The following is a 20,763-nucleotide window of genomic DNA, read 5'->3' as shown; positions in this document are numbered from 1 at the left end:
ACCAAAGCTTGTCTACAAGGGCTTGTGGACGGAACACTGTGCAGGTGCAGACAGTTTTTTCTGCCAAGCTCGAGCGGTGTCTCCTTGCTACTGCCCAGTTTGGCCGCACTCTTCATATACGAGCTTTCGAGGGTCCCAGTGCTGGATGGCTGCTCAGGAGGAGGACGTGGGAGGCCAAGGTAAGTATACAACCTATTGACTTGTGCATCTCACAGCCAGCTTTGCTTTTAGCAATGAGGAATGCATGCAGACCCTGCAGCAGGCTTTCTCAACCAGGGTTGTCCCAAGGCGGTCTCGCTGTGCCCCTCCGAACAGCGTCAATGTAAATATTTACCTTCCCGGCTCCTGCGCAGGCGCTGTGGCGGCCTTCGGCTCCGAAATAGGCGGACATACCCGATTGCCGTCGGGTCTGCTCTACTGCGCAGGCACAAGTCTCCGACAAGTCTCTGGCGCCTGCGCAGTAGAGCGGACCCGACTGAGATCGGGTATTTCCGTCTACTTCGGAGCCGAAAGCCGCAACAGCCAGGAAAGGTAAGTATTGAACAGGCTGTCGAATCTGTCGGGGCGCTGTTCAGAGGGCTGCAGCGAGACCCCCGTGGGACAGAGGAGGGAGGGGGGAAGCCTCATTAGGACCCTGAGGCTTCCCCCTCCCGAGGTGAGTACCCCCAGGGGAAGTTTTTGGTGTTACAGTGTCTCTTTAACATTTTAAAATGAGTAATATATCAATTTAAAGGATGGGAATAAAGTTTAGAGTCAAACAAACACATTTTAGTAGAGAAATATATATATTTACATAGAAAGAGGGACAAATTCCTGAAAGAGGGACAAATGAGGAGGAAAGAGGGACAGGGCTCCAAAAGAGGGACAGTTGGGAGCTATGCTTGCAGGGGTTCCTTGAGATCCAAAAAGTATTTGGAGGGTTCCTCTGGGATAAAGAGGTTGAGCAAGGCTGCCCTATATAAAGCTGTGCCTTGTTACCCATCGTCAGTCAGTCGTGTCGTCACCCCAAAATATCTGCCAGTCTCATCCTGTTTCTCGTAATCTCCTGTCGGAACGCTGTGCCTTTGAAATGTGAAACGCAGGAACGTCAGACGATGGTGGATCAGCAGAACCCATGGCACCTGATCTGTGCAGATATTATAGAGAAATCCCTCCGAGTTCAATAACAATCTGCTCGCCTTACAGACTACAGTCGCATGTTCCTCAGTATGGCCAAGCGCAAAGCATTATGGGTAGGGTCATTGTACAGCAGAGGAGTCCACTACTAAGAAAGTATAAAGTAGTAAGCATCGTCATCTCTAATGGAGAGAAGTAATGAGATGTTAATAAACAAGTTTAACGCAAACCGTATGCAAATCAAAGTTTTATTCAAATGACTTCCGCCGTTTACCTGACCCCAGCGGCACACATGCGTCAGGGCCACGCATGTCAATGTCTAGGTGATGTTTGCTGTGGGAGGGACAGGAAGCTGTGGCAGTAGGGAGGGAAAATGAACACTGGAAAAAAAAGGGCAGCAGTGATGTCACTTTTGGCATCACAGAAAAACAGTAAAGATGCAAACCAGCAGAAACACTTCTTCTATCTTATTTTATTTAAGATTTCTCCTAAATCTGGCAGTAAACACTAAAAACAACAGGATAGGTAAGCTAAATACATAATTTCTTATTGGATGATTTTTATTTTATTTTTACAGTTAATATGGAGTTTCATCCCCCTTTAAATGACAAAACTTACATGCATCACTTCAAAGGGATGCGAGTGAGATGTGGAGGTTGCCATATTTATTTCCTTTTTCAACAATACCAGTTGCCTGGCTGTCCTGTTGATCCTCTGCCTATAATACTTTCAGCCATAGCCCCTGAACAAGCAATTTTTTTTTCGATTCCCGGCGCTTGGGTGGACGTTGCGTTTTTGTGAAAAGCGCTCTTCTAAGCGCTTTTCCATAGCGGTTTTTTAATTCACTCCCTGACGTAAGTCAGGAAGTGAACTCTTTGTCCCAGAAAAGAATAAATACAATGTATTCTTAAAAACGCGAATGCAATCGCTGCACAAAGTGATTTTATGAGTGTTTTCCTATACCTTCCATTGAGGGAAAATCGCCTCAAAAATGGCCGAAGCAGCGCTTATCTGAGCGGATCGGAAACAAACCGCTCAGCTGTGAACTCTCTCATAGGGAATCATTGCACAAGCGTTTTTAGGGTGATTTCTAAAAATCACCAGCGCTGAAAAAAAATCACAAAGCGCCTCTAGTGAGAACGGACCCAGAGCAGAGAGGACATTCTGAGATCAGGTCCGCATTAACAGGAAATAAATATGGCAGCCTCCATATCCCTCTCGTTACAGTTCTTCTTTAATTTGCTTCTCCTATCTCTTTTCACGTAATTATTCCTGTTTGAAATGACTTTATGGATTTCTAATGCTGGATGAAGACATCAGTACAAGGATAGATGGGGAAATAGTTGCCTGTTACTCTAATGGAAGTTCACAATCAATAGGCCCCAGATTACTATTTCTAGGCTAAGATATTCCAGAGTCATTCCACTCCAGCTGGCTGGTAATTCTCTTACTCCATCTCTGGGATACTCTGAACTAAAATCCTCACTGTGGCCTAGTGCACACCAGAGCGGTTCTGCTGCGGATCCGCCAGGGCAGGGGTCTCAAACTCACGGCCCGCGGGCCATTTGCGGCCCCCGATACAATATTTTGTGGCCCTCGCTGGCAAAAGCTTCCTTATAGTTCGCTTTAGTGCTCCCAAGTAAACCGCCGCATCCCCGCCGCTAAACGAGGGCTGCAGAGCCCCCAAATCGCCCGGGGGGCAATCCGCCGGCATTTCCTGGAAGGGGCAGAGCTTTCAGCTTCAGCTCTTCCCCAATCGCCGCACGGATCGCCGCCTCTTCCCGCCCCTCTCTGTGAAGGAAGAGTGAGAGGGGCGGGCAGAGGCGGCGATGCGCCGCGATTGTGAAATCCCTTATGCGGCCAAGCCTCATCCTGACTTTGCCTCCTGCGGCCCCCAGGTAAATTAAGTTTGAGACCCCTGCGCTAGGGTAATGTATTTCAATGGGCTGGTGCACACCAGAGTGGGAGGCGTTTTGCAGAAACGCATGCTCCAGGGCTGCTGCAGATTTTGGATTGTGGATGCGTTTCTGCCTCAATGTTAAGTATAGGAAAAACGCAAACCACTCTGAAAAACGGCACTTCAGAGCGGTTTGCCAGGCGGTTTTTGTTACAGTAGCTGTTCAGTAACAGCTTTACTGTAACAATACATGAAATCTACTACATCAAAAACGCTTCACAAAACCGCAAAATGCTAGCTGAAACGCTACAGAAAAAGAAGAAAAAGCGTTTCAAAATATGTTAGCATTTTGCGGATCTGCTAGCGGTTTTTGGTGTGCACCAGGCCTGAGGGCTGGTTCACACCGAGCGGGTTTTGTGGCGTTTTTGCAGCCGCTTGTGGCTGCGGATACGCTTTGTCAATGTATCTCAATGGGCTGGTGCACACCAGAGCGGGAGGCGTTTTGCTGAAACTCATACTCCCGGGCTGCTGCAGATTTTGGATTGCGGAGGCGTTTCTGCCTCCAATGTAAAGTATAGGAAAAACGCAAACCACTCTGAAAAACGGCACTTCAGAGCGGTTTTGCAGGCGTTTTTGTTACAGAAGCTATTCAGTAACAGTTTTACTGTAACAATATCTGAAATCTACTACACAAAAACCGCTACACAAAACCGCAAAACACTAGCTAAAACGCTAAAATAAGGAAAAGAGTTTCCAAAACCGCTAGCGTTTTGCGGATCTGCTAGCCGTTTATGGTGTGCACCAGGCCTATGTGGCCGAGGTTAGCCCAGAATATTGCCAATGTACATTATTTCTGCAGACTCCTGAATCAGGGCTGGTGCACACCAAGAGCTCTTCTGAGCGCTTTTAAAAACACTTGCGCTTTGAAAAGCGCTTGGCTAATGTATTTGAATGGGATGGAGCACACCAGAGCGATGTGATTTTTTCCCAAATGCAGCTCCTGCAGCATTTGTGCTGATTTCTGAAGCGTTTCTGCCTCAATGTTAAGTATAGGAATGTGGAAAATCGCTGTGAAAAGCGCTAGAACTATTGCCTACCCACACACTGCACACAGATCTTGCTCTGCCGCCTGCTGGTCCGCCCCCCAAGTGTATGCCCCCCCTGGGCCCATCGTGAGTGTGGCATGCTCACCTGTCACGCCAGCACGTATCCACGCCTCCTCTGTGTCACAGATTTTGGACTAGCCCATCTTCTCATAGGGGGGTTCTCAGGGTTTTCTTTATTTTTAAAAGCACTTAGTGAATGGCAGTTGCTCCATCCAAATGTCAAAATAGTGTTCAGCGAGCAGGGAGGCTGGCCAGCATCTTTGTATTAATCATTTTCAAGGAGTGTCTTTATAAAGAATAAAGGCCATGCTGAGAATCCCCTATGGATGGACTAACCCAAAACCTGTCGGTAATGTCATATTTCTAATACTTACTGTAAGTGACAGCAACATAGGTGATATGTAATTTATGGCTCATTTTACTCTGGAAAAAATGTACTTCTCATCTGTATTTGCTTTAAATTTTAAGATTTTCGCGACAGTTCCTCTTTAAGCAACTGCCAAGTCAAATTCCTTGTAAGTTCAAACTTACTTGGCCAAATAAATTGATTCTGATTCTGATTACCATTGCACAATTATATTCAAATGTGCACACTATGAGGGTAGGAACACACTAGGCAGAATCACATGTGCGTTTTCCATACATAGCATATAGTGAAAAACGCATATGCGATTCTGCCTAGTGTGTTCCTACCCTCAACCTTTATGATAAAAGTAACACATAATTACAAGTAATTGTTGGTATTGTAATAAAAATCACCCAGGCCCTTCCTAAAAGCAGGAAGTTGTCATCTCCCTTGCTGTCTGTTGTCAAAATACAAACAACAGCATGTTACATCGGGCACCAATGGATACAAAAAAAATATCTACAGAAGCTGCAAATATGTCAAAAACGTACATTGGATCCACCGTCACCATACACTTATCCGGTATTGTGTGCGCTTAGCCTAGGTCACTACCTTGTAGGCATAATCACATGATCAGAAGCCCAGCCAATCAGTTCATTCTTTACAGGAACTCCAGTGTTCGAGGGCCGAGGTCCTCCCATTTTTGGCACAGCTCAGTTGATGGGATTGAATCAGGAAAGGTGCGGTCTATCAGGTAGAAGACATTTCTCCATTTCTCAGTTCATCCTAAGCACTGGCCTGGATATGATCCTCCAGGACTGGAGATTAACCCCTGTGAAAGGTAAGGAAAATGGCTGAATAAAGACTGTATAACCACTAGCGCAAGTGCCTGCCTGCCAAGGCTGTTTCTGGCCATTTTGGTGCCCCAGGCCAGGCTTCTTTTGTTTCACCGGCCCACTCCCCATCAAATTTAATTTATTTTGCCGATACCATTAACAGATTGATACAATGGCCTCAATTCACTAAGCCTCAATGGCCTCAATTCAGCACGCTGACTCATCAGGGCTCTGATGAGTCAGCGTGCTGACGAAACACGTAGGGCGGAGCTACGCATCACGTGACCGGTCCTACAGGAACTAACGCGCAGGACGTATGGGATCTGAAGCGGCATGCTTTTGAGCGGTAAGCCATACCACCTGTACAATGCGCTGTGATTTTCTGCTCTTGTGAGTGTAATCTTGAACCTTTTAAATCTGTTTATTACAGTGTTATACTATTTGGCGCTTTTTAGTCCTAGTGCCTCTTTGAGTCTGAAGTCGCCTATTGGTTGTTACGAGTGGCCCACTTACACAGTGTCTCTTTCGCCCCGGTATACCTTTGAACCTGACCTCCGGATTTGTGGAGGCCATTGAGGGTGAGCGTGGATCAGACTGGCGGTACCCACGCTTGGAGGTGATTGTGGAGCGGTGATGGGCAAAGTGCATAAGAATTGATTACGCTATGTACTTTTTTCTATTCTTTTACATACTGTATGTGACGTGTGGGTCTGAATAAGGAGATTGGTCCTGACTGTGGGTCTCATCCTACAACCTCTCCTGGGATTTTGGACTGACCTGGAGTGTACTATTTTATGGATAAGTGACCTTTTTTTCTATAATTCTTTGACCTATGAGTGCAGTCATTTTTGAAGTGATCATTTTATGCATGTTCCGGCCCCCAAGCAGTCTAAAGTATGTTGACCCGGCCCTTGACCGAAAAAGTTTGGGGACCTCTGTGCTAATGCTTAGTGAATTGAGGCCACTATATTCAGAAATGAGGTTATTTCTCAAAACAGGTCTACAAAGTATAAATAAATTATTACCAGGTTAGATGCACCTCATCAACCAAAAATGAATTGAACGCGCATACAAACCACTCCCATAATTGTCATGAGGGGTCTGTAGCCACTTTATAAAGGCATTATACTGTTCAGCTTAAAAAATTACTGCTTGGCATATTACTAGCACCTACCATGTTATGCTAGCAAGCAAGCAGTACCAATTTATGTGTTAGAATTACAATTCATACCCTTTCCACATAAACCAGTAATTGTGTATAAGAATTCCATCAAGCACAGTGTAATAAGAATAGCTCTGTGGTGCCCCCTCCTGCAGCTGTCGCTCCAGGCATCTGCCTGGCTTGTCTATGCCTAAAAACAGCCCTACTGCCCGCTAACAATGCAAGCAGCAGAGTAAATTCCCAGCTATACTTTCACATCTCAGATGTTTTGACTTAACATTCAGATTCAGGGGAACATGTTCTTGTTCTGCTGCATTCTGACGTTCCTCAGGTGCTTCTCCCATCAGTCAGTCATCACACGTCCTCACAGCCTAGCAGGGGAGAGGAAGATTCTGCTGCACATTCCTGACAAGCCCTCAAAATGTGATCAACGCAGCTCAGACTGGCAGCGGTCCAAAGAGCAGCGAGTGATGAGTTTATATGTGTGCTTCAGCAAGAGCCGGCCTACCACTGAGACAGAGCCTTAGCCGAGCGCTGCAAAGACTTCCATGGAAGCAAAATGTAAAAGTCCAATCTCAATGGAGGCCTATGTAGAAAGAAGATTATTTGTTTTGTTTTTAAATCTTTTTTATATACAGGGGCGTAACAATAGACCATGCAAGAGATGCAGACGCAGGGGGGCCCAGAAGCTGCAGGGGGCCCCTTGTGGGGAGAAGTTTCTTTTCCCTGATTTTACTGCTCTCTGCACAATTGTTCTAATAACTGCATCTGCTCAGCCACTGGTAAGGAATCATGGAAAGTTTTGCAGGCAAAGATTTGTAGAAAGTTCCTATTCAGTGTTCAGCAGGGTCTTGTGTACAGCGCCTTGTCCCCAGCCTCTCTACCACTCCCCAAGTGCTGTGTACTGTAGTGATGCTGGAGGAGTCTGCAGAGCCCCGCCCCCAGCCTCTCCTCCCCCTCCCCAAGTGCTGTATACTGTAGTGATGCTGGAGGAGTCTGCATAGCCCCGCCCCCTTCCTCTCTACCACTCCCCAAGTGCTGTGTACTGTAGTGATGCTGGAGGAGTCTGCAGAGCCCCACCCCCAAACTCTCTACCTCTCCCCAAGTGCTGTGTGTTGTAGTGATGCTGGAGGAGTCTGCAGAGCCTCGCCTCCAGCCTCTCTACCCCTCCCCAAGTGCTGTGTACTGTAGTGATTGCTGGAGGAGTCTGCAGAGCCCCGCCCCCAGCCTCTCCACCCCTCCCCAAGTGCTGTGTACTGTAGTGATGGTGGAGGAGTCTGCAGAGCCCCGCCCCCAGCCTCTCCACCCCTCCCCAAGTGCTGTGTACTGTAGTGATGGTGGAGGAGTCTGCAGAGCCCCGCCCCCAGCCTCTCCACCCCTCCCCAAGTGCTGTGTACTGTAGTGATGCTGGAGGAGTCTGCAGAGCCCTGCCCCCAGCCTCTCCACCCCTCCCCAAGTGCTGTGTAGTGTAGTGATGCTGGAGGAGTCTGCAGAGCCCCGCCCCCAGCCTCTCTACCCCTCCCCAAGTGCTGTGTACTGTAGTGATGCTGGAGGAGTCTGAAGAGCCCCACCCCCAGCCTCTCTACCCCTCCCCAAGTGCTGTGTACTGTAGTAATGCTGGTGAAGTCTGCAGAGCCAGTTCTGCTCCATCAGAGATGGACAGAGTGAGTGTAATAAGCTGAGGCTGAGAGCACAATTGTCTGTCCATTTTCTGTATGCGTTTTCTGCACACCATGTGTGTCTGTATGTGTGGAAACATGCATGTCTTATCACAGAAGCTAATGTAATTGATAGAGAAAATGTGTGCATTGTTTCAATGCCTTCTGTTTTTATTTGCATAGGGAAAGCACATTCCCGAAGGGCCCTCCCTCAACTACAGTATTAGCTCTCTATTGGTCCTGTGCTTATAATAATCACTACTATAGATCCTTTGAATAGAGGTAATCATTAACAAGCTGTTCCCCATCCCCTTCTTGCACCTCTGACACTGTAGTTATCATTGGCAGGTTTTGGTGCGCCGTATCAATTGTTATGTATAGAGTGCTTGGGGGGGCCTCATTGTAAAACTTGCATCGGGGCCCACAGCTCCTTAGCTACGCCACTGCTGGCCACATTCCTACTCATCTTAGGGTATTGGTGGCAAATACTTTATTGGCTACAAAATCTGTAATAGACATCGGAAAGATGCGGGAAGCCCTACCATGCCGGAAATAATACAGGCTATAAGCTCAAACGCTGGGAAAACCGCAAGACTAAAATGCTTGTGGTTTTCCTATTTGGTTGAATTACTGACAAATCGCGTGCGGGTGTGCGGCGTGCGAATTCTGATGGGTCTGCTGTGCAGTGGAAACGCACAAGTGAAAACAGTCCCATCCACTTTTGTGGTCTATGCGAATCTGCAGGAAACGCATGCAGATTTGCTCTAGTGGAAAAGGGCCCTTAGAGGGAACCTGATATAATGACATGCCAGTTGGATGGGATTTGATGGTTATACTCTAGACGGAAAGTTGGAAGCTAAAACTGTAAAGGCAAGTGTGTTACATACAGGGAACACGATTGAAAATGTTGAAAGCACAATGAGAGTTTGTTAGGGAAGAATTGTTTTTACCCTTGTTAGGGAGGAATAATGTGTTCTATACTAACTCTGTTCAGGTTTCCTTTAAAACTCCACACGGAATCACGACAGCACAACCTCGAACAGACGTTACGGGTGGCCTGCCTCTGGCTCTGCCTCTTGTTTAGTCCATATTGGGGGGGATGAAGTGAAAGGTATGCACTGACTTGACTAATATGATGTGCGGTTACACAGGTGCAGTGAAAAGGTGACTGCTGGTAGAACAATGTGCGGTTACACAGGTGCAGTGAACAGGTATGCAGTGACTGGTAAATAAGACTGCGTGCTGTTACACAGTTGCAGTGAACATAACCAGGTATGCACGGTTGGACTGGTATTACAAATGTGCAGCTGTTACACACAGGTGCAGTGAACAGTTATGCAGTGACTGGAATTATATAACACTTCGTGCTGTCACGCCGGTGCAGTGAACATAAACAGGTATGCACGGTCGGACTGGCATTATAAATGTGCAGCTGTCACATACACAGGTGCAGTGAAAAGGTAGGCACTGAATGTGCTGGGCCTGGCAGTGGCACAATATAGCAATTAGCAAGGGCCAGCTGCGACTGGCAAGGCTGTATATGCAAGTGTCAGTGGGACACACACACAAAGAAAAAAAAACAGATCACAAGAACAACATTAGCTCTCAAAAGAGCTGTTGTGGGGTGCTTTTTAGCAATAATCTATAGTACTTTTTAGCAATAAGTATCAGCAAGGTGCAAGCTAACAAGCCTAACAGCCTAACTAAGCTTTCCCTATCGCTGCAGCAACTCTCTCCCTTCTCTCACTAACTCCACAGCAACACTGAGTGATAATAATGGCCGACGCAGCTGCCTTATATAAAGGGGGGGGGGGGGCTCCAGGAGGGAGTCTAGCCTGATTGGCTACCATGTGTCTGCTGACTGTGATGTAGAGGGTCAAAGTTTAGCCCAATGATGTAGTATAGGGGGCGGGTCGAATGCGTACTACCGATGTTCGCGCGAATAAGTTCACATGCGAACCATTCGGGCCAACTCTACAGAGAAGCTCACAATCTAATCATACCAGAGTCATAGTCTAATGTACCACCATATTTTTATTGTGTAGTTATATAACACTGATATATTTTGCAGATTCCCTAGGTACGCCACTGTTCCTCTCAGTCCAGGCTTCCTCTGAGTGACACGCTCCCTCCCCTCATGTCTCACTGGACTCCCCCCCCTCCAGGTCTTATGGCGGGACCTTGTGTCTGTATTCCTCTCAGTCCGGGCTTCCTCTGAGTGACACACCCCTTCCTTCATGTCTCACTGGACTCCTCCCCCTCCAGGTCTTATGTCAGAGCCTTGTATCTGTATTCCTCTCAATCCAGGCTTCCTCTGAATTACACGCCCCCTCCCCCATGTCTCACTGGACTCCTCCCCCTCCAGGTCTTATGTCGGAGCCTTGTATCTGTACTCCTCTCAGTCCAGGCTTCCTCTGAGTGACACGCCCCCCATGTCTTACTGGACTCCTCCCCCTCCAGGTCTTATGTCGGAGTCTTGTCTCTGTACTCCTCTCAGTCCAGGCTTCCTCTTAGTGACACGCCCCCTCCCCCGTGTCTCACTGGACTCCTCCCCCTCCAGGTCTTATGTCGGAGCCTTGTATCTGTACTCCTCTCAGTCCGGGCTTCCTCTGAGTGACACGTCCCCTCCTTCATGTCTCACTGGACTCCTCCCCCTCCAGGTCTTATGTCAGAGCCTTGTATCTGTATTTCTCTCATTTCGGGCTTCCTCTTAGTGACACGCCCCCCATGTCTCACTGGACTCCTCCCCCTCCAGGTCTTATGTCGGAGCCTTGTATCTGTATTCCTCTCAGTCCAGGCTTCCTCTGAGTGACACGGAGGATTAGATGGGCTGGATGTTTGTACGATTTTCTGTTTATCTCTACGGCTGGGAATTAACATAAGACAGCTTGCTGGGTAATAGGATCATTAGGGAAACTGATCATTCATGTCTTGTGTAAGGTCGCCATAATCTAAAACTGCCATTCAGCTAAACAACCATCTGACAAGCAGGGAATAGGATGCCCATTGAAATTTCTGCATTTTCTGCATTTCCGATCAAAAATCGGCATTTCCAATTGGAATTCTGAAACTGGAAATCGAAATTCAGCAGAAATCTAATTTACCGCAACTTGGTGATTTTAACCACTTCGGCACCAGCAGCCTCTGCCCCCTTAAGGACCAGAAGCTGCTGGTACACTAAAACGCTGCATACTGACGAATTACCGCGATAATCTGTCGCTCCCGCCGGTCACGCCGCTCTGTCCCCGCCGCAGGCTGCTCTCTCTGCCGTCGCTATGATGGCAAAGCGCTGTGCGCCGGTCAGGAGCCGCTTTCATTGGCTGACCCGGTCACTCAATGTAAGCCAATAGGAGCGGCTTACAGTAGTGACAGGGCCAGGAGCCAATGAAAGCGACTCCTGCCCGGCTCACAGTGCTCTGCCGTCATAGAGACGGCAGGGCAGCACATTGCGGCGGGGGCAGGGCAGCGAGAGTGGCGGGAACAGGCAGTGAATGGGACATAGAGTTTACGTCCAGTCAGAACCGCAGCGCCCCCGGCCCGCCGTAGATTTGTACTGCGTCGGTCTGAAAGTAGTTAACCAAATCACAGAACTCAGAAGCATTGGAGCAATCAGAAAATTCTGAATTTTTCTGCAAAAATCTGATTACCTCGCGGCAATTTTAGACCAATCACAAGACTGATAGATGTTCTCCCCCAATTGGTGTCCTTCTGTGTCCCCAGTGTGTCCCCTTCTGTCCCCAGTGTGTCCCCTTCTGTCCCTGGTGTGTCCCCAGCTCCCCCCTGTGTGTGTCTGCTCACCCCTTCCCATGTTTTCTGCTCCTGGGTGTATAATTAGCAGTGTAGCGGCAGTGTCTCCCCTAGTCCATGGCTCCTGCGGGGATTGCAGACTTCTCCTGTGCTGCACGGCTCCCCCTAGTGACGGATTCTGCTGATGATGCTATCAGCACAAGCCATCGCTAGAGGAGCAGTGCGGGAGAGAAGAGGTCTGCGATCCCGGCAGGAGACATGAATAAGGTGAGGCACTGACGCTACACTGCTAATTAGACATGGGGGGGCGGAGACATATGGTGGGGAGTGGACACACACAGTGGAGTTAGGGATGCTCATTCAGATTCCGCGGAAATGCAATTTCCGAAATTCCGATCGGAAATTGGAATGCGGAAATCGGTAATGCAAGTGCCGTAGGCATTTTACATCCCTAATAGGATAGTCGGAATGCCAATTTCCAATTCCGCGGTAAATCCGCATTCCATCATGTACCGATTACCGATTCCGCTTTCCGCGACCAATTTCCGCATTCAAAGGCGGAATTTCCGCCGGAAATCGTGGAAATTGCACCTGACTTTAACATCGATTTTCTCAAAAACTATAAGGTCTTTTTGAAAACTTTTTTTTGCATCTTGTTCACAAGATTCGGTTTAATAAACCCTGAAAATTTGGTGTTTCTAGGCCTTACGGGGGCTTTGCTATTAACCGCTAAAGTCGGCGGATTTTTACTGTAATGTAAAATGCAGAAAATCTGCATCTGCCTATTTTCTGCATTTATATGACAGTAAAAATCTGCTGTCTTTAGCGGTTAATAGCGAAGCCCCTGTAAGTCCTAGAAACACCAAATTTTCAGGGTTTATTAAACCGAATCTTGTGAACAAGATGCAAAAAAAAGTTTTCAAAAAGACCTTATAGTTTTTGAGAAAATCGATGTTAAAGTCGGGTGGAATTTCCACGATTTCCAGCAGATTTTTACTGTCATATAAATGCAGAAAATAGGCAGATGCAGATTTTCTGCATTTTACATTACAGTAAAAATCCGCCGACTTTAGCGGTTAATAGCAAAGCCCCCGTAAGGCCTAGAAACACCAAATTTTCAGGGTTTATTAAACCGAATCTTGTGAACAAGATGCAAAAAAAAGTTTTCAAAAAGAACTTATAGTTTTTGAGAAAATCGATGTTAAAGTCGGGCGGAATTTCCATGATTTCCGGCGGAAATTTCCGCGATTTCCGGCAGAAATCCGCCTACGGCACTTGCATTACCGATTTCCGCATTCCGATGCGGAAATGCAATTTCCGATCGGAATTTCGGAAATTGCATTTCCGCGGAATCTGAATGAGCATCCCTACACCTCACACTGAGTTAATCAATACTTCGTGTAATTACCAGCTATAGTACAGGTAGCCTGCGCTGTGTAGACGGCCTTTATGAGATCCTGGCTGCAGACCATGAGAGATTAGGTTGGTTTTAGGATTGAGAAATGAGCAGTTAGAGAATCTATACATGTATATGTGTTATTGATTAGTTTATGATAATCCTGAGGTCAGGGCCGGGCCGAGGCAGAGGCTGGAGAGGCTCCAGCCTCAGGGCGCAGTGTAGGAGGGGGTGCACAATTCATTCAGCTGTCATTCCCAATTGTGTTTGAAGCAGAAAGAAATAAGAAAAGGGGATACATGACAGTGACTGCAAGCCAGATAATTAGAGATTAAGGTGCTGGGGAGGTTGGGGGCCTTGGGGCACCTATTAGCAGGGCCGGGCCGAGGCATAGGCTGGAGAGGCTCCAGCCTCAGGGCGCAGTGTAGGAGGGGGTGCACAATTCATACAGCTGTCATTCCTAATTGTGTATTAAGCAGAAAGAAATAGGAAAAGGGGATACATAGCAGTGACTGCAAGCCAGATAACTGGATATTAAGGTGTTGGGGAGGTTCTGGGCCCTGTGGCCCTCTTAGTCTAACAGCAATCAGTGTGTGACGGCTGGGGTGGGAGGGATGGAGGGGCGCACTTTGGTGTCTCAGCCTTGGGTGCCAGAGGTCCTTGTCCCTGCTCTGCCTATTAGTCTAATAGCAATCAGTGTGTGACGGCTGGGGTGGGAGGAATGGAGGGGCGCAATTTGCTGTCTCAGCCTTGGGTGCTGGAGGACCTTGTCCCGGCTCTGCCTGAGGTTTAAAGAGGAACTGTAACCAAGGATTCACCCCAATCAGTAGCTGATGCCCCCTTTCCCGTAAGAAAAATGCACCTTTTCTCGAATAGACCATCTGCGTGCATGAAAAAAGGGCACAGTGAAAAAAGGGCCCGGCTGGATAACAAAATGGTGCAAGTGGTTAATTAAATCTGATAACGATAAATATCGCTGTCAAGCGTTGTTAACGATAAATACCATTGTTAAAATAGACGGGCTATAATAACGAAAAGATATTAACGTTAAAAATCGTTACGTAACTTAGCAATACAGCTTAACCCAACCCTACCCTCACACAGAACCCTCCCCTGGTGGTGCCTAACCCTAACTCCCCCCCCCCCCCCCCCCCGGTTGTTCCTAACCACCCCACTGGTGGTGCCTAACCCTAATAGATAAACAAGAAGACACGCACACCAAGCCAATTCAAATGCTTAGAAAAATGTATTTTTACAATAGTACATATGCTGGTCTGAGCTCTCAGTACCAGTAAAAGATAGCATACAAAATGACATACAAAATTACAGTACATAAACTACAATGCATAAAAATGCCCACAATTAACTGGAAAGATGCTTATGCAGTAACATCAGTTCATAAGGACACAGTCCAAGAAATAAGGGCTATTCATGAATCATAGGCCAATATTGCATCTTAACCAGAGTGAGTCTCTAGGAGAACAAAGTCCCCTATAATGGAAAGTCGAGGAACAGAGTCCCAATTCGGTAGTGAGCACAAATCAGTATAACAAACAGTGTGAGATGAGGTGCTGGCACCCTCCACTATTTTACCCAGACGTCGGCGTTTCGGAATTGCTTCCTTTATCGATGGGTGAATAGCAGAAATGAGCGACCACAGCAGAGCGGGTGAGAGGCAGCGTCCTGATGGCAATGGCGTCCTGCACGCATTAAATACACACACATTGTACACAGAAGTAGGGGGCGGGAACAAGTCGCCACACCGGGGCCGGCCCAGTGACGGGATGACGTCATACGGCATACCCCCATGCGTCAACGCGTCACGTATTGCGTCCAACACGTCTCCATGGCAGCGGTGGGCGGCGTAAGCGGCAAAGTGCCGCCTATCCTCCACACACTGCCGTTATCATGGGGGCGGATGGAGCATCCTAAAGACAGGATCTACATGCATAGACTTAGCAGCACTTCACAACTAGTTTGATCCTGGCGACTTGTTTATATAAACCGCAATGATGAATCGGTGTGAGGACCTTGTAAGTGCCTGTAAATAAATATAAAGAAAAAACAACATTAGTTTAATCAGGATAAGCCAACCTATAGCACATTGATTCACAGAATCAAGAAAAGAATTTAGATGGTATTATTCTTAAAGTGATAGCAGCACTGTCATAACAGTGGGATACAACAAAAAGTTATAAGAGGCATTTGAGGTCCACATCCTCATTCAGGCCATTAGGATGTTTAGTACACAACTTATAAATCCAAAATAACTCTCGCTGGAGTAATTTTTGTTGAAAATCGCCCCCCCTCCGAGAAGGATGAACAATTTCTATAACTCTATAACGCAATTGAGAAACCTGGTGCCCAGCTTCCCAAAAATGTCTAACCAAAGGTTCATCCACATTAACACAACGTATGTTACTCCGATGCTCTGAGATTCTACGTCTAATTTCTCGTGACGTCTGTCCGACGTAGGCCAGGCCACAGGGGCAGGTAATAAGGTAAATAACACCCTTTGTGGAACAATTTGCAAAATCCTTTAAATAAATTCGGGTACCACTCCGGGGATGCGAGAAGTACTCCCCATGACTCACGAAACTACATTGCATGCAATGTCCACAAGGGAACATGCCCTGTGGTTTGGGAATTTGAGTAAGCCAGTTACCTGTAGTACGTGGTTGAGGAGTACTCTGCGCATGCACCAGAGAGTCCCGAAGATTCCTAGCCCTGCGATAGGCACAGATGGGAGGATCACGGAAGGTGTTGCCCAATGTAGGGTCACTATTCAGGATATGCCAGTGGCGATGTACAATCGTGGCTGCCTGTTGGGATAATGGAGAATAAGTGAGCACCATTGGTATCTTAGATGCATCATCTTTAGGTTTAAATGTTAATAGCTCAGATCTGTCTAATTGGGATGCCCTATCCAGGGCACTCCTGAGGACATCATCCCCATAGCCCCTCTGTTTAAAGTTATCATACATAATCATGGCTTCCCGATAGAATACATCATCCTCGGATGAGATTCTACGTATTCTCACAAATTGACTGTATGGAAGACCTGCCTTGAGACGTTTTGGATGAAAACTGTTTGCAGCAAGGTATGTATTCTTGTCAGTAGCTTTCTTAAAGGGCCCCGTCTGCAAAACGCCATCTTTAAGGGTTACCATGACATCCAAGAAATGGATCTCCGTGGGACTGTACTCGAGGGTAAAGTTGATAGTGGGGACTGCCTGGTTCAGATCTCTTGTAAACGACTTTAATTGATCCTCAGATCCTTGCCAAATAAAGAAGATGTCATCAATATATCTAAGATACAACAGGACCTCTGACATATACAATGGGTGAGTATACACAAAATGCTGTTCAAAATCCCCCATAAAAAGATTTGCATACCCAGGGGCCATATTACTCCCCATTGCTGTGCCCAGGCATTGCTGGTAAAATGTACCCTCAAACGAAAAATAATTACGAGTAAGGACAATTTCAAGGGCGTCGTCTAGCAGAAATTTCCTCAATGAAACAGAAAGAGACATGGAGCCCAACACCTCCTTAATCACCCTGAGACCTTCCTCGTGAGGGATAGATGTGTACAAGCTTGATACATCCATAGTGCACAGGAAAATGGACCTGTGGATATCTCCGACTGTGGCAATTTTGGCCAGAAAAGAGGTTGTGTCTAAAAGAAAAGATGGCATGTTTGCCACCATTGGGCGAAACACCTGGTCCAACAAGATGGCCAGTGGTTGAAACACCGAATCGGTGCCTGCCACTATGGGGCGTCCCGGGGGATTCACAAGAGATTTGTGAATCTTTGGTAAAGTGTAGAACAGGGGTGTAAGGGGAAAATCAGAAATGAGAAAGTCTGCTAGACGTCTATCGATTGTCCCATCATCAAAAGCCATTTTGATCAAAGTATCAATCTCTTTCTTAATTATCGGTAAGGGGTCTCCACTTAGTTTGTGATAAACTGTAGAATCCTGCAGTTGTCGTAGAACCTCCCTCCTATAAGCAGTACTATCCATCAATACAATAGCACCCCCCTTATCGGCCGGCTTAATCACGAGATCAGGATCCAGGCGTAATGAATCCAAGGCCTTTCTTTTATCAAAGGTCATATTTTGCCTGGTCCCGTGATCAGCACCTGCCTGTGCAAGAGTTGCCACATCCCTTGTCACAAGATTAATAAACGTTTCTACAGCTGGTGAATTATTGGGGGGGCTCCACTTACTTTTAGATCTACACATTTTCGTGTCAATTTCTGGTGGAAAGATAGGGTGGGCTTCTAAAGTTGTAGTTTGTACTTTGTTAGAAAAAAATGCTCTAGTCCGTAATGTCCTAAAGTAACGAGAAAGATCTGTGTCAAGTTCTAGGGTAGACCCTATGTGTGTAGGAACAAAACCCAAACCCTTTGCTAATACCTTGGTCTCTAGCTCTGTAAGTGTCCGAGAAGATAGATAAACCACTAGGTCACACGTTGAGTCTGGCTCCTGGTAATCCTGGTGTCGATTACGTCTCTTGGCCCTTCTCGTCCTCTTCCTCGTCCTCTTCTGCCCCGGCCTAAAAAAACTGTAGCAGAGGAGGGACCCTCACCAGAACTGGCGTCAGAGGGGGTGTCAGTACCTGAATTGGGGCGAGATGGGGGAATTCTACCCCGGCGCCTATTGTCACGCCAGGAATATACTCTGTCCTCTTGGTAGTCTATCGTATCTCGTCGATACTTCTCTAATTTACCAGTTAGGGTTTGTTGTTGATACACTTCAAGTCTGATTTTGTGCTGGTCAAAGAACAGACCCCTGTCGTCACTGTCAAGTAGAGTCTCAAGCTTTGCTCTGAGTACTGCAGAGGAAGATTCAAACTTTGCAATTTCGTCTTGGATGCCTTGAACAGTTAGAGCAATGAGATCTAAGCTGCACTTATTCAATATTTTGAACCAGTTGTCACAAAAGGATTTACTGCTCCTACAGAAAGTTGGTCTAATATTTAGGCGCAATCCCCTTGGAATGCGCTTAACTTTTAAATATTCAATTAATGTCTCAGATTGTAGCTTATACTGTATAATTCTCTTTTCAAGGTTCTCAAACTGCTTTTGCAGGTATGGTATATCGGTTGTGAAGCTACTATTAGGATTTGTATATTGTTGTATCAGACTGTCGATCTCACCCTGATTGTAAACCAAGGTTTCTGCTATACGGTTAGTTAGTCCTGAAAGGTCAGAAAAAGACATACTGAAGACTATAGCAGCAAAATCAAAGACGGGGTGCAGACCTAAAAAAGCCTAACCCTAATCCCCCCACCCTGGTGTTGCCTAAAACTAACCACCGCCCGAGTGGTGCCTAACCCTAACCACTCCCCCTGGTGTTGCCTAACCCTAACCACTCCCTCTGCAGAAACACCCTTTTACTCATAGAAACGATAATATCTTTGGTAACGTAAAATCTGTACATATAAATCAAATAATATGACAAACTATAACATTGCAAGCTTTTAAAACAACTACTTCAAAAACTATAATAATCTTAAGTTAACTTTATTTTTCATGGCGCTGTTTTTTCTGCTACTCTCAGTAAGGAACATTCCGTACAGATCACCTGGCAGCAGGGGCTGAAGAGGTCACCACCAGTCATACATTCAAAAAGTAAATCAGGAAGAGGAGAGATATTACAATGGGCAAACACTGACTAAATAATCTATAAATGAATACTGTAAACAATAAGCAATTTTATTCATTCTGTCATTTTCACTACAGTTCCTCTTTAGGTTGAATTTAGATTTTTAATAAGATTTCCATGTTTGAAGGGGAGGAATTGGGGTCATTTCACACTACGTCGGTTTCGTTGCATCAACGCACAATAGTCAATGATATTCCTATGAGCTATCATCAGGTTGCTCGCGGTGTGGTTGGATGTGGCGAGTTCCGTCAAGATAACGCACTGCATGCAGTGCATGTACAGGGTGTGCGTTTATGGTGGCAGTGACACATACTTTCATTGTACTGTATGCCTCACTGAATCCTCACACTGCACAATGAGATCTCTAAGGAAGGCTGCTCTCTTTTATACTCTGGGTGGGGCCAAATACCAGGAGATGCAGGCATAGCCGGCCTTTGATATGAGCGACCGGAGCGGTCGCTCAGGGCGCCAGCTTCCAAGGGGGCGCCTATAGCTGGTTGCCTATACTGAGTGCACCTTCACCTGATTTTCTATACTGGGGCACCTATAGCTGGCTACCTTTACTGAGGGCTCCAACACCTGGCTACCTATACTGGAGGCACCTATGCCTGGCTACCTATGAGGGGATGGAGACCTTCAACTGACTTCCTATACTGAGGGCACCTACACCTAATTCCTATATTGGGGGCACCTATAGTTGGCTACCTTTACTGAGGGCTCCAACACCTGGCTACCTATACTGGAGGCACCTACGCCTGGCTACCTATGGGGGGATGGAGACCTTCAACTGACTTCCTATACTGGGGGCACCTATGCTTGGCAACCTATATTGAGGGAACCTACACATGAGATTCTATACTGGGGGCAACTATAGCTGGCTACCTACCTATACTGAGTCTGAGGGCGCTTTGGAGGGGGGGGGGGCACTGCGGCTATAACGCGTGGTGCAAATTGTCAATGCTGTGCTATCATTCTAAATGGGGGGGGGGGGAGACGGCTAACTGTCCCACTGATTGTTTTTATTAACCTATTTTGGTTCCTCGACGTAGAAACTACGTCCAGGAACCATGCGCGCTCCCGCGGCCGATCGCGCGCGTACACGCGCACTCCCGGACGCGGATTTGGTAGCCACGGAATCAATGTATTGGGCTATGGTACCCGATCATTGATTCCTCTCCCCCGCTGAAAAAGCGACAGCTTCTCTCGGAAGCTGTGCTTTTTCTGGCTGTTCCCTCTGCGATGAGTCACTCTAAGCGCGTGTTACGCTTAGAGTAACGTCATGTAAACAAACTCATGGCCAAAAAGTAAAACTACAACTAAAATAAAAAAAAAATTAAAAATAACACATAATTGCATTATAAAACTATACTTTACATCCCACCCTCCCAAAAATACCCAAATAAAATGTTTAATATAAAAAAAAACAAAAAAAAACATTACAATAAAAAAAAAAACATGTAAATATTTACCTAAGGGTCTAAACTTTTTAACCACTTCACCACTGAGGGGTTTTACCCCCTGACCACCAGAGCAATTTTCACCTTTCAGCGCTCCGTCCATTCATTCGTCTATAACTTTATTATTACTTATCACAATGAAATGAACTATATCTTGTTTTTTCCGCCACCAATTAGGCTTTCTTTAGGTGGGACATTATGCCAAGAATTATTTTATTCTAAATGTGTTTTAATGGGGAAAATAGGAAAAAATGTGGGAAAAAATTATTATTTTCAGTTTTCGGCCATTATAGTTTTTAAATAATGCATACTACTGTAATTAAAACCCATGAAATTTATTTGCCCATTATTCCCGATTATAAAACCGTTT

At 46.4% G+C, this 20,763-nt stretch overlaps 2 protein-coding genes across 2 annotated transcripts in view; both read right to left on the bottom strand.

Moving 5' to 3' along the window:
* Positions 1–20,763, bottom strand: part of ZMAT4 (zinc finger matrin-type 4) — a 761,540-nt gene that overhangs the window by 694,328 nt on the left and 46,449 nt on the right. The window lies entirely within an intron of this gene.
* Positions 17,730–20,763, bottom strand: part of LOC137535910 (probable serine/threonine-protein kinase DDB_G0282963) — a 51,000-nt gene continuing 47,966 nt past the window's right edge. Inside the window, exon 14 of the mRNA XM_068257783.1 lies at positions 17,730–18,469. Coding sequence (XP_068113884.1) covers positions 17,730–18,469 — 740 coding nt within the window. The remainder of the gene's footprint in view (positions 18,470–20,763) is intronic.

This window comes from Hyperolius riggenbachi, chromosome 10 (assembly GCF_040937935.1).
Source record: "Hyperolius riggenbachi isolate aHypRig1 chromosome 10, aHypRig1.pri, whole genome shotgun sequence".
In the NCBI taxonomy this organism is placed as follows: domain Eukaryota; kingdom Metazoa; phylum Chordata; class Amphibia; order Anura; family Hyperoliidae; genus Hyperolius; species Hyperolius riggenbachi.
Note: the sequence above shows the minus strand (reverse complement) of the source record. Positions and strands in the feature narration are given on the sequence as shown.